Source organism: Entelurus aequoreus, linkage group LG16, assembly GCF_033978785.1.
Source record: "Entelurus aequoreus isolate RoL-2023_Sb linkage group LG16, RoL_Eaeq_v1.1, whole genome shotgun sequence".
NCBI lineage: Eukaryota > Metazoa > Chordata > Actinopteri > Syngnathiformes > Syngnathidae > Entelurus > Entelurus aequoreus.
In genome coordinates this window covers 26,134,293-26,147,182 of record NC_084746.1, presented here as the reverse complement: position 1 = coordinate 26,147,182, position 12,890 = coordinate 26,134,293, and the positions used below count along the sequence as shown (strand labels likewise).

At 38.9% G+C, this 12,890-nt stretch overlaps 1 protein-coding gene across 1 annotated transcript in view; it reads left to right on the top strand.

Moving 5' to 3' along the window:
• Nucleotides 1–705: 705 nt before the first annotated feature.
• LOC133630763 (alanine aminotransferase 2-like) overlaps nt 706–12,890 on the top strand; it is a 31,985-nt gene continuing 19,800 nt past the window's right edge. The window contains exons 1-3 of the mRNA XM_062022481.1: nt 706–1,386; nt 1,457–1,546; nt 1,622–1,730. Of these exons, the coding sequence (XP_061878465.1) occupies nt 1,300–1,386; nt 1,457–1,546; nt 1,622–1,730 (286 nt within the window). The 5' untranslated portion in view covers nt 706–1,299. The remainder of the gene's footprint in view (nt 1,387–1,456; nt 1,547–1,621; nt 1,731–12,890) is intronic.

The following is a 12,890-nucleotide window of genomic DNA, read 5'->3' as shown; positions in this document are numbered from 1 at the left end:
ATTTCCTTCTTTTTTTTAATATTGTTTCAGCTGTTTTTACAGATTGGTTGCAAATATCCTTATCAAAGATTCTCTAAATACATGACCACGCTGCGGTTTTTAAAGCAACTGCCAAAAATGCTTATCAAAGATTCTCAATATACATGTATGACCGCAATGCTGTTTTTACAGACCTACTGCAAAGAAAAACCTTAGTCAAAGATCAACTACTAAACAAGCACACTTAACTGTAAAGTCAAAGATAATCTAAATGACTGAAGCACTCTGTTGGTTTTAAAACTACTGCTAAAAACACTAGTCAAAGATCCTCAACATGACATGACACTCTGCTGTTTTTACACTCGTCCTGCAAAAAAAACTTGAGTCAGTCTTCTACATAATGGGACCCATTTGTTGTGTATAAAGCTGCTGCCAAAAACGCTAATCAAAGATCTTCTAAGGACATGAACATTCTGCTGTTTTTAAGAACCGAGAAGAAAAGAAGCACATTTGTAAAGTGCAAAGACAAAGTGAAAGAATTGACAAAAGTCTAACAAATGTAATATTTGATGACAGTAACACTAATCAAAGATCCTCTAAATGACAGAAGTGCGCTGCTGTTTTTAGGAACATACTCCAAAAAACACTAGTCAAAGATCCTCTACAGTATATAACATGCACCACTCTGCTATTTTTACCTACAATAAAAAAACCTAGTCAAAGATCATCTATACGTAAAGAGAACTTATAGATTGACTGCAGATAGGCTTATCAAAGATCCTCTAGATAACAGAAGTGCAGTGCTGCAAAGCTAGTGCCAAAAACGTTTGTCAAAGATCCTCAACATGACATGATCACTCTGCTGTTTTTATGGACCTACTGTAAAAGAAAAAGAAAAAAAAACATAGTCAAAGATCATCTATGCGACAAAGGCACTCTTTTGCCACCGGCACTGTTTTTAGGAAAAATGCTCATCAAAGATCTTCTACAAAACGGGAGCCATTTGTTGTGTATAAAGCTGCTGCCAAAAACGCTAATCAAAGATCTTCTAAGGACATGAACACAAAGAACTGCGAAGAAAAGAAGCACGTTAGTAAGGTGCAAAGTCAAAGTGAAATAATGTTCAAGAGTCTAACAAGTGTAATATTTGATGGCAGTAACAAGTAACACTGCTGGTCACACTTGAACAACATTCTGGAATATAAACTACACACACCAAGTCTGTTAATGAAGCACGCGTGTGTGGATCATTCAACCAAAAATCCTCTTCCAAGTAAAAAGTGATCTGCTGGACTCACTTGATGTCTGAAGAGTAGAAACATGTCAGTCCTGCAGGAGAATTTCAAGCAAACTGAGATGACGACTCTGACAGAACACGCGTGTCGCATCAAGGAGATGCTCAGACAGGTCAAAGAAAAGCGACGTCATACTGCAAAATATGAATAGCATTACAGCTGTGGTGTCATTTCTGAAACAGGGAGTGGAGAAGCCCTACAAATATGTCATCGACGTCTCCTGGGGTGACCCACACATCTTGGGAGTGAAGCCTCTCACTTTTGTCAGACAGGTAAGCTTCAAAATATGCTTTACTTAAAAAGGTGCGTTAACTTCAAGTAGATTAAGTTCAGTTTATGTATGTCAGGTTCTTGCCGCTTGTTTTTATCCTCAACTAATGGACGGAGACAAACTTCCCGTGGATGTCAAACAGCGTGCACAGAAGCTGCTAAGCTGGTGTGAGGGCAACTCTGTAGGTAAGATAAATATGGGTGATCAAACAAAACATGTGTATCTAGTGCATCATCACATGAGAGTATATTGACATTTAAACGCCATATACGGTAAGTTCTCATCAAGGGCTTTAAAACGAGATATAAGTCAATAGGGTTTGTGTAAAACCGATTTTCGACAGGAACATTTTAACCCCAATATTTGGTAAATCCTCATCAAGGGCTTTAAAATGAGATATGAGTCGATAAGGTTTGTGTCAAACCAATTTTCGACAGTAACATTTTAATGTCATATATGGTAAGTTCTCATCAAGAGCCTTAAAACAAAATATGAGTCGATAAGGTTTGTCTCAAACCAATTTTCGACAGTAGCATTTTAATGCCATATATTGTAAGTTCTCATCAAGGGCTTTAAAACGAGATATAAGTCAATAGGGTTTGTTGTAAAACCGATTTTCGACAGGAACATTTTAACCCCAATATTTGGTAAATCCTCATAAAGGGCTTTAAAATGAGATATGAGTCTAAGGTACCCCAATTTGAGAACCACTCATCTAGAGGATCTTTGATAAGCATATCTGCAGTGAATCCATAAGTTCTCTTTACGTATAGATGATCTTTGACTAGTTTTTTTTTTATTGTAGGTAAAAACAGCAGAGTGGTGCATGTTATATACCAGGGGTCCTCAATCCGTTTATTATCGGTCAAGCTTATATAGTAGCAGGAGGTAGGTAGTAGTTTAACATATTCTTAAAATGAACAAAAATAAAATAAATATCCAATAAAACACATGAAAGATTTTCTTTGAAAAAAAAGAAAAAAAGAACTTAAATAAAACTTTCAGTTTTAACAAAAAATAAATAATTTTAAACACAACCCTCCTATCCCTGGTAAACAAATGACCTCAACAGATTTATGTGCAAATATAACTATGGTACAGTACATCCCCATTGTGTAAAACACAGCTGCTCAATGGGAGAATTGGGCTCTTGGGGTTGAAGCCAAGACTTTGAACTTTGGCACAAAAGGTGTGATGGCCAGGCGGAGACACTGATCCAGGTGTTCATTGGTCAGTCTGCTGCGGTACTTGTTCTTCACAATGTTCATTGTAGAGAAGGCAGACTCACAGCTGTATGTTGAGCCAAACATTGTGAGGATGTGACAGGCCATCTTATGCAGCAGAGGGAACTTGGAAGGAATGACCAGCTTTGACCAGAAGGTGATGGCGTCACTCTGAGCCTCTTTCAGTGCGACACTTTCTTGGAGGTCAATGAGCTCAGTCTGCAGTGAAGCAGCTCTGGCCCATGGGAAGACTTGTTTTGCTTCTGCAGAGAACGCACTCACATTTCTGATCAGGAATGGGTTTTCAATGAACAGCAGGACTTGTTTTCCCAAAATGAAGCCATCAAAGCGAGTCTTGAAATTTGCAATGACTTTTTCCAAGAATTCCAAATGGCACTGATGATCTCCCTCTCCTTTGGTCAGTTCCAGAAGTTTGGGGAAGTGGAACAGTTCCTCCTGTAGATACACAGTTTAAATATATATTAGGAACAATGCTTAAAAATAGGTATGAATTATCAAGTGGAAGAAAATAGTGTGTGGTAGAAAATAATAATAACAAATTAGTTACCTGTATGTCACTTTTGAAAAGCTCCAGCTTCCTCCGGAAGGCACGGACTTCTGACATCAGCTCACACACTGTGTTCTTCTTCCCCTGTAGCTTGAGATTTAGGTCATTGAGATGGGAGGTTATATCAGCCAAAAATGCCAGAGCTTCCATTTTCCCAGCATTTTGCAGAAATTCCAGGAACTGCTATTTTGCTGGGACAGAAACACTTGCAGCTCTTCTCTAATGGCCCAAAAACGCTCCAGGACCCTGCCTTTGCTCAGCCATCTGACGTTGTTGTGCACGAGCAAATCATCAAAAGCAGCATCTACCTCTGTTAGGAATGTGCGCAGAAAGTGGTGCTGCAGTGCAGATGATGCTCTCAAGAAGTTTATGAGTTTCATCATTGTTGTCATGATTTCAGAGTACACTTCTCCAAGACTTACACAAAGGACAGACTGGTGGATTATGCAGTGATAAGATATCGGGCCAGGGTGGTGTTCTCTCAGACGCGGAAACAGTCCCTTCTCTCTCCCCAACAGGGCTGGAGCTCCATCAGTAGCAATGGACACAACTTTCTTCAGATCTATCCCTTTTTCATTCAGCATTTCTGATATTGCTTTATAGATGTCTTCTCCCCTTGTTTGTCCACTGAGGATTGCCAGGCCCAAAACATCTTCAATAAACTCCCCCTTTTCCTCATCATAATACCTCACAAACACCAACAACTGAGCATTGTCAGTGGTGTCAGTGGACTCATCCACTGCTAGGGATATGCACTCTGCGTTTTTTATTCCATCACAAAGCTGCTTGGACAAATCACCAGCCAGTATTTCAGTACGTCTGGTAGCTGTGGCATCAGAGAGTGGGATTTGATTTATTTTAGCTGTCATTTCCTCCTTTTCTTTGCCTTCAAACATGGCACCCATCACTTCAGTCAAGCATTCTTTAATTATTTCTGCATCAGAGAATGGCTTCTTGTGTTTACCCAAAACCCATGCCACTCTGAGTGAGCACTCTGTTGCTATTTGTTGTTGTGTCATAGATTTAACAAAAATCTTGCTTGATGTTTCATATGACTTTTTCAGCCTCATGATTTCTTTTTTTCTTAGCTCTGAATCATGAGGAAATGTCTCTTCAAATTCGCGGTGCTCTTTCAGATAGTGACGTTTTAGATTTTCACTTTTCACCAGAGCAACAGTACTGTTGCATATTAGACACATTGGTCTGGTACTTGCAGTAGGTAGGATGAAAACATATTGCTCTGTCCATTCTTCCTTGAAACGTCGGTTTTCCCTGTCCACCTTTCTTCTACCAGCCTGAGCCAACTTGGAGCATGCCATTGTGATTTGATTCACATTCAGTGACTGACGAGTGAACAGTTAGCAAAGTAGCAATGCGAGACAACTGTGTGCATGCAGCGAAAGGTTCCATGCATGGGGCATGAGCGATGTGTGACCCAGGTGGTAACAGCCTATCAGCGCGTCGTTGTGATAGAGATGACAACCCATACTCTGATTGGCTGATTCCGCAGCCAATCAGAGTGGCGTTCTCTCGCTCTCACTCGAGTAACCCCTGGCTGCAGCGAGTAACCCCTGGCTGCAGCGAGTAACCCCTGGCTGCAGCCCGCAGGGGCACTTGGCTGCAGCCCGCAGATCGAGGAGGGGCTTATTTTCCCTCAATGTGGGCGGGTCTCAACGTTGAGCCCGCGGGCTCCATCTGGTGGCGGAGATCCGGCACAGCACAATGACTTAATATGGAAAAAGGTTCATGTATTTGATAGACTTAGACATTCCTACTTTTAACTTGTCAAATGTGTTTTTTTACCATGAAAAAAAATAAAAAAATAAAATAAAATAATAATAATATATATATATATATATATATATATAAACCATAGCATTTACCATGAAAAAAAAAGAATAATAATTATATATAAACCATAGCATTTCCATAAGAGTATAGACACATATTATTTTGCACACTCAATTATATTAGCCAAGTCAAATAAACCAAAGACAGAAGACTTTGCATCATTGATTTTATTTTTCACCCCAGGTTAAAAATGTTTGATCTGTAAAGAAAAAAAAAATGTTGTAGCCTAGCCAAATACATTCCTTAAGCTTCCATAAATGTTTAACAATGGCAAGTATCAAGGTATTTTTCTGGCCCATAACAAGCAACCCTGTTCCTTGTTTCCAGTTCTGTTAATTTTCCACTGTCTAGAAAGGAAACAGATTGCGGTTCTTATAGGCACAATAACAATGCAAGATGTAAAACTAAGGTAATTGAAATAAGTGGAGGAATTACGCTTTAGTCTAGCAATAGTTGACTACAAGACTAATTAATCACATGACCTCTCACCTGTAGCCCTCCTTGCACTCGTCGCCGTTTTCTGTCCTGCAATCGGTCTTCTTCAGACCTTAGTGATTTAATGACAACATACATTCACTATGAAAACATTCATGTTGGTCTGTTGACCGTGAGTAAAACATTTTTTTTGTGATTTGTGATATTCAAAGCACTTACGGCATGGGGAAGTTCTGCAGGAGAGCGAGACACCACCATCTCCTAATTTGCAGCATGTTTTCCTTTGAAGAAGGAAATGCAGGAAGATGTTAATATCCATCCATCCATCCATTTTCTACCGCTTATTCCCTTCGGGGTCGCGAGGGGCGCTGGAGCCTATCTCAGCTACAATTGGGCGGAAGGCGGGGTACACCCTGGACAAGTCGCCACCTCATCGCAGAGATGTTAATATGTTGTAAAAAAAATAACACCTTGTACACTAAGCATAATGTGTCACGATTTACACATACCTCTCTGAAATCACAATTGGCCCCCATTACAATGTACAGAGTGTACTGTAAGCCAAGAGGTACTGCTTAATATAATGTCAGGCGTATTCCCAAGGATACATTTTTTTCAATACAAATTAATGTGGTTTTAATGTAGCAAGCAAACATTTTGACAGACAACAGCAATGCTATAACATGCTGATTTGGTCTTACCATCAAAACAAACACGCCACAGTTGTTGGAGCACCCTTGCTTTGTTAGGCCCTGAGGTGTGAACAATGTATTTTAATAAAAGTATGGCAAGAAAATAGTAACAAGTTAGCAAATGCTATTATGTAATGTCTCACCTGGACATCATTCACACCAAGCTCTCTCCAGGGGCCAGAAGAGAGGCTGTGAGCAACGTGTCTGTACAAATAATAAGCGAAATAAAAGTCACTCAACTTCAATCAACTTTTGATTGAAAAGCACGCATAAACGCTTGGAACAAAGCCTGAACTGAATAAGGAAAAGGTTGGAACTTCAAATCAAAAAGTTTTGGCTCTATTTTGCACATCATTCAAATGAGAAATGTGACATTTCACACTTGATTTTATTTTTCGGTTGTTGCTTTCTACACTAGTAAATGATGACAGTGAGCAGAGACCTCATGGAGACTTCCCTAGTCTCCACAAGTTTTCAGCACACACTGCATACTGGGGACAGAAACTCCAAGACAGCCAGGAACAACTGGTAAAGTTAACTATTGTGCCACTGTGGTTATCTATGAATGTCACTCATATAATCATACACGTATTAAGACTTTGTTTTCTTCCACTAGCTGTCTCATGTCTTGGAGAGATGAGAGTAGAACCAGTCTATTCAGGTTTTTAGGGCACCTCCTGGACAGTGGTAGTTCTGTTTTAAACCACTTGTCCTTTGTTTGTTTTAATTAATGGTTCTGTTTTTATTTGATCTAAAATATTCCATTCCATATTCCAACTATTTTGATTCCTTAAACAGATGGAAACAGAACTATTTATCTTTTTTGAGACGGGCAGTTCTGTTTAAGCGTGTTATGAAAACTTTTTCATTTGAAGTTCCAACCTTTTCCTTATTCAGTTCAGGCTTTGTTCCAAGCGTTTATGCGTGCTTTTCAATCAAAAGTTGATTGAAGTTGAGTGACTTTTATTTCGCTTATTATTTGTACAGACACGTTGCTCACAGCCTCTCTTCTGGCCCCTGGAGAGAGCTTGGTGTGAATGATGTCCAGGTGAGACATTACATAATAGCATTTGCTAACTTGTTACTATTTTCTTGCCATACTTTTATTAAAATACATTGTTCACACCTCAGGGCCTAACAAAGCAAGGGTGCTCCAACAACTGTGGCGTGTTTGTTTTGATGGTAAGACCAAATCAGCATGTTATAGCATTGCTGTTGTCTGTCAAAATGTTTGCTTGCTACATTAAAACCACATTAATTTATATTGGAAAAAATGTATCCTTGGGAATACGCCTGACATTATATTAAGCAGTACCTCTTGGCTTACAGTACACTCTGTACATTGTAATGGGGGCCAATTGTGATTTCAGAGAGGTATGTGTAAATCGTGACACATTATGCTTAGTGTACAAGGTGTTATTTTTTTTTACAACATATTAACATCCCTGCGATAGCTGAGATAGGCTCCAGCGCCCCTCGCGACCCCGAAGGGAATAAGCGGTAGAAAATGGATGGATGGATGGATATTAACATCTTCCTGCATTTCCTTCTTCAAAGGAAAACATGCTGCAAATTAGGAGATGGTGGTGTCTCGCTCTCCTGCAGAACTTCCCCATGCCGTAAGTGCTTTGAATATCACAAATCACAAAAAAAATGTTTTACTCACGGTCAACAGACCAACATGAATGTTTTCATAGTGAATGTATGTTGTCATTAAATCACTAAGGTCTGAAGAAGACCGATTGCAGGACAGAAAACGGCGACGAGTGCAAGGAGGGCTACAGGTGAGAGGTCATGTGATTAATTAGTCTTGTAGTCAACTATTGCTAGACTAAAGCGTAATTCCTCCACTTATTTCAATTACCTTAGTTTTACATCTTGCATTGTTATTGTGCCTACAAGAACCGCAATCTGTTTCCTTTCTAGAACGTGGAAAATCAACAGAACTGGAAACAAGGAACAGGGTTGCTTGTTATGGGCCAGAAAAATACCTTGATACTTGCCATTGTTAAACATTTATGGGAGCTTAAGGAATGTATTTGGCTAGGCTACAACATTTTTTTTTCTTTACAGATCAAACATTTTTAACCTGGGGTGAAAAATAAAATCAATGATGCAAAGTCTTCTGTCTTTGGTTTATTTGACTTTGCTAATATAATTGAGTGTGCAAAATAATATGTGTCTATACTCTTATGGAAATGCTATGGTATATATATATATTTTTTTAAATTGTTTTTTCATGGTAAAAAAAATACATTTGACAAGTTAAAAGTAGGAATGTCTAAGTCCATCAAATACATGAACCTTTTTCCATACTATGGTTTATATATATATTTTTTTTAATTGTTTTTTCATGGTAAAAAAAATACATTTGACAAGTTTTTTTTTTTCTTTTTTTGCAAATATTTGTATTGAATTTTACAGTTAAAATCACATTTAACAGTCATACTTTGGTCACGCAAAACCTTCATACAATCGCACATCCACTCATACCCACTCACATGCACACTTGAGGAGAGAGGTGCACTTAAACTTTAACAATTCAAGGTTTACAGTATAAACAGTATTAGAAAAGATACCCAGATATTGTATATATTTATATATACCTGTATATCCATCCATCCCGCTCTGGCTCAGGATCAGCTACAGGCTATCCAGACCATAGTGGATGAACATTCCTCGGCATCAAGGATCCTCAGGAAGTGATCCCAAGATCACCTCTCGAGGACCTCTCCACCGTTCACACTTAAAAAAGAAAAGGAAAGTCACAGAAGTTGATCAGATGTAAAACAATACAAAATAAAAAGACACAAAAAATAAATAAATAAATAAGCAAGTAAACCGTGGCAAGGCCATATCAGAAGTAACAAAAAAACCACAATAATAGTGTAGGATCAATACAGAAAATAATGAAGATAATAAAAAAGGAATACAACTACAAAAAAGATGGCAGATACATTTGACAAGTTAAAAGTAGGAATGTCTAAGTCTATCAAATACATGAACCTTTTTTCATACTATGGTTTATATATATATATATATTTTTAAAATTGTTTTTTCATGGTAAAAAAAATACATTTGACAAGTTAAAAGTAGCTTTATTGACGTTTGAGAATGTGTGCTGCCGGATCTCCGCCACCAGATGGAGCCCGCGGGCTCAACGTTGAGACCCGCCCACATTGAGGGAAAATAAGCCCCTCCTCGATCTGCGGGCTGCAGCCAGCGGCACTTGGCTCACTCCGTCTCTCTCTGTCTCACTCTCTCTGAGAGAGCGAGAGAGAGAGAGACGGAGTGAGTGAGACACGGAGGAGAAGTGTAAACTAAACGTGGAGATATTTGACTAAAAACAACAAAGAACGTTGACTTGCGCTAGCGATAACTCAAAGATAAATACAATTATCATATTTTTTTCTAATAATTATAATTATTAAAAAAAAAAAAAATTTTTTTTTTTTTTTTTAAATAATATAATTCGTGCTGGGTCCGGACGGACACGTCGCTGGGTCCGGGCATGGACCGCAGTCCGCCTGTTGAGGATCACTGTTATATACTGTAGAGCAGGGGTGCTCACACTTTTTCTGCAGGTGAGCTACTTTTCAATTGATCAAGTCGCGGGGATCTACCTCATTCATATATATAATCTATATTTACTTATTTATGAAATATATGTTTTTGTTAACAAGTTAAAGGTGTTTAATGATAATGCAAGCATGTTTAACACATATAGTTAATATTGTTAATAAATTAAAGGTGTTTAATGATAATACAAAAATGTTTAATACATATAGTTAATATTGTTAACAAGTTAAAGGTGTTTAAAGATAATACAAGCATGTTTAACACATATAGTTAATATTGTTAACAAGTTAAAGGTGTTTAAAGATAATACAAGCATGTTTAACACATATAGTTAATATTGTTAAAAGGAGATATGAGTCGATAAGTTTTGTGTCAAACCAATTTTCGACAGTAGCATTTTAATGCCATATATTGTAAGTTCTCATCGAGGGCTTTAAAATGAGATATAAGTCAATAGGGTTTGTGTAAAACCGATTTTCGACAGGAACATTTTAACCCCAATATTTGGTAAATCCTCATCAAGGGCTTTAAAATGAGATATGAGTCGATAAGGTTTGTGTCAAACCAATTTTCGACAGTAACATTTTAATGCCATATATGGTAAGTTCTCATCACTCCACAGTTAGTGGTGCCCACAAATCCTCTGGCAAAGTGGTCCAGAGGTGCGGAGCAGCCACTGAGAAGGCTCAGTCCCTCATGGAGGTCTGTGGCTGACAGAGACGCTAAGTCAGGGGTGTCCAAACTTTTTCCACTGAGGGCCGTAAACGGAAAAATTTAAGCATGCGGGGGCCATTTTGATAGTTTTCATTTTCAAACTTTAACAAAATATACAGATTATTATTATTTTTTAACCTTTAGGGCTCCCGGGGACCATAAAGGGTCTCAGTCATTAAAATGTAAAAAATAAGTCAAATTATTATCATTTTTTATTTAACGCTTACAGTAAATCTTTATATCAACTTCAGGTTGATATAAAGTAAAAAAAAAAAAAGGTTTTATGCCTTTTCTGTCAAAGACAACTTTGTTTTGTAGTAGATTGTCCGAAGCTTAAACAGGCAACAAAAGTAGTTTAGTACAACAAATTTATTTACCCATTATCAGAAGTGCAGGTTGAATTGAGTTGGCCGTGCAGACAGACCACATGTCACTCCGGAGCAAACAAGACACACACAAGCCAAAATCACTCTCGAGTTCCGGTCTTCTGCCATTTTTTATATGTCTTTTGTGCGTCATTGTTTGTTATCTAAATGCGTCAATGTCTTGTTGTTTTTCCTATCTGTTCCATAACAACTCGAATCCTTTAGACAGTCAACACATTCTGTAGACAGGTTGGCACGACATAACATTCACTTTTGTCCCACTGGCACAGAATGGGAAAGAAATCAAATGAGCGTACATTCCCATTAGACATGCAATATAGGTCAAAGGTCAGAAATTCTACTACATACCCGCCTTCCAGGGTCTTAAGACCCTGGACCAAAACAATTTCTGATATAGACCACTAAAATAAATCTCTACCGCAGATAGAGGCAAAAACCTCAATGTTTTTATACGAGGCAAAAATTCCGTCTATGACCCTCCTTCAGAGCGATCGCTATTACCAGCCTGCAGTAAAACCATCTCACAGAACACAATTAGTGGCCTACCCTTTGATTTAGTAAAGGAATAACAAATACTTTGATCATGAACATCATTGAACATAAATAGATGAATGTATATAGACTTATGACTGTAAGACATTCGCAAAAATATTTTTCCCGGCATTTGCAATGGATGTAGTTACTAATATTGTTAATTACCAATTAATTTTGAACACACAACTGAATTTCGTATGAGTCCATGTTCGATTAGTGCTCGTATAGATGGCTCGGTGGTGCCTCAGGCTGGTGGCCTGCCGACACCTCGTTGGGCTTTTGGCTGCCTTGGTGAAGAAAGAGATCCACTCAAACAGTCTGTCTCTGTCTCTTCTTGGGGTGTGGTTCAGTCCATTGGGCAGACTGTGCAATGGCATGTGCGCACTGGCCGCTTTGGGGAAAACTCAGGTAGAGTTGGAGCTGTGGGGGCTTTGGGGAAGGCTGGGGCAGAGTATGGGGCGTTGGGCTTTGGTCCAGGCCCTCGGCTTGCTTCAGGCCTCCTCGCTGCTTCGGCACTCCCGACACTTCTTTCCACAGCTGCTGGAGTCCCGGTGGACACATTGGCTGGCAACCTTAGTCGTTCTCGTCATCGCTGGCAAGGTGTTGTCTCTCCTCTCGGTTCCTTCCAGTCAGGTATCGGGTGTTAGTCCTGGATCGGCTTTGACCGTGCCCCTCTTAGCGAGTGCAAGGGAGTCTGGAGTGGCTGCTTTCATCCTCAAATCTGCACAGAGGAACTGGCACACAAATTCTACATTTTGCAAACTTACCATTTTGGTCTCATGGTCTTTCCACCTTCCTAGGAAGTGCTGATCTTTTGACTGAAGAAGATTAACCTGTTTTCTTAACATAGGTGCCGTTGTTTGACCTAATCTTTTTGGGGAAACCATGTCGGGATATTAGATCATTCACAAAACATTTAATTACTGAATTGGCACCCTCCTTTGAGGTTGGGGTTGCTTGCGCCAACCACTGCAATTGTCAATCTAAATCATTACGTTCCTTTATCCTTGTACCGGATTGATCATATTGATTAAATAAAACCTCAACACGCTCAAACTTGACCCAATCCAAACTCACCTCCCCCCTCTGTCCCTCTCACAGGGACAGTGTTAGTCGTAGTAATAGTAATAGTAGTAGTAGTAGTAGTAGTAGTAGTAGTAGTATTAGTAGTTTCAGAAACATCCAAGAAAAAGAAAAGACAGCTGATAGTCAAGCGCAGCAAGAACAGAGGCGGAGGACAGGTCATGTTTGAGGTCACTGTTCGCTTTTGCAATAGTACTTTGATATTTTACAACACCTAGTGAATTATTGTGGCCTCAATAATTCACTAAATAGTTGTATTTAATTTAGTTTATCTATGATG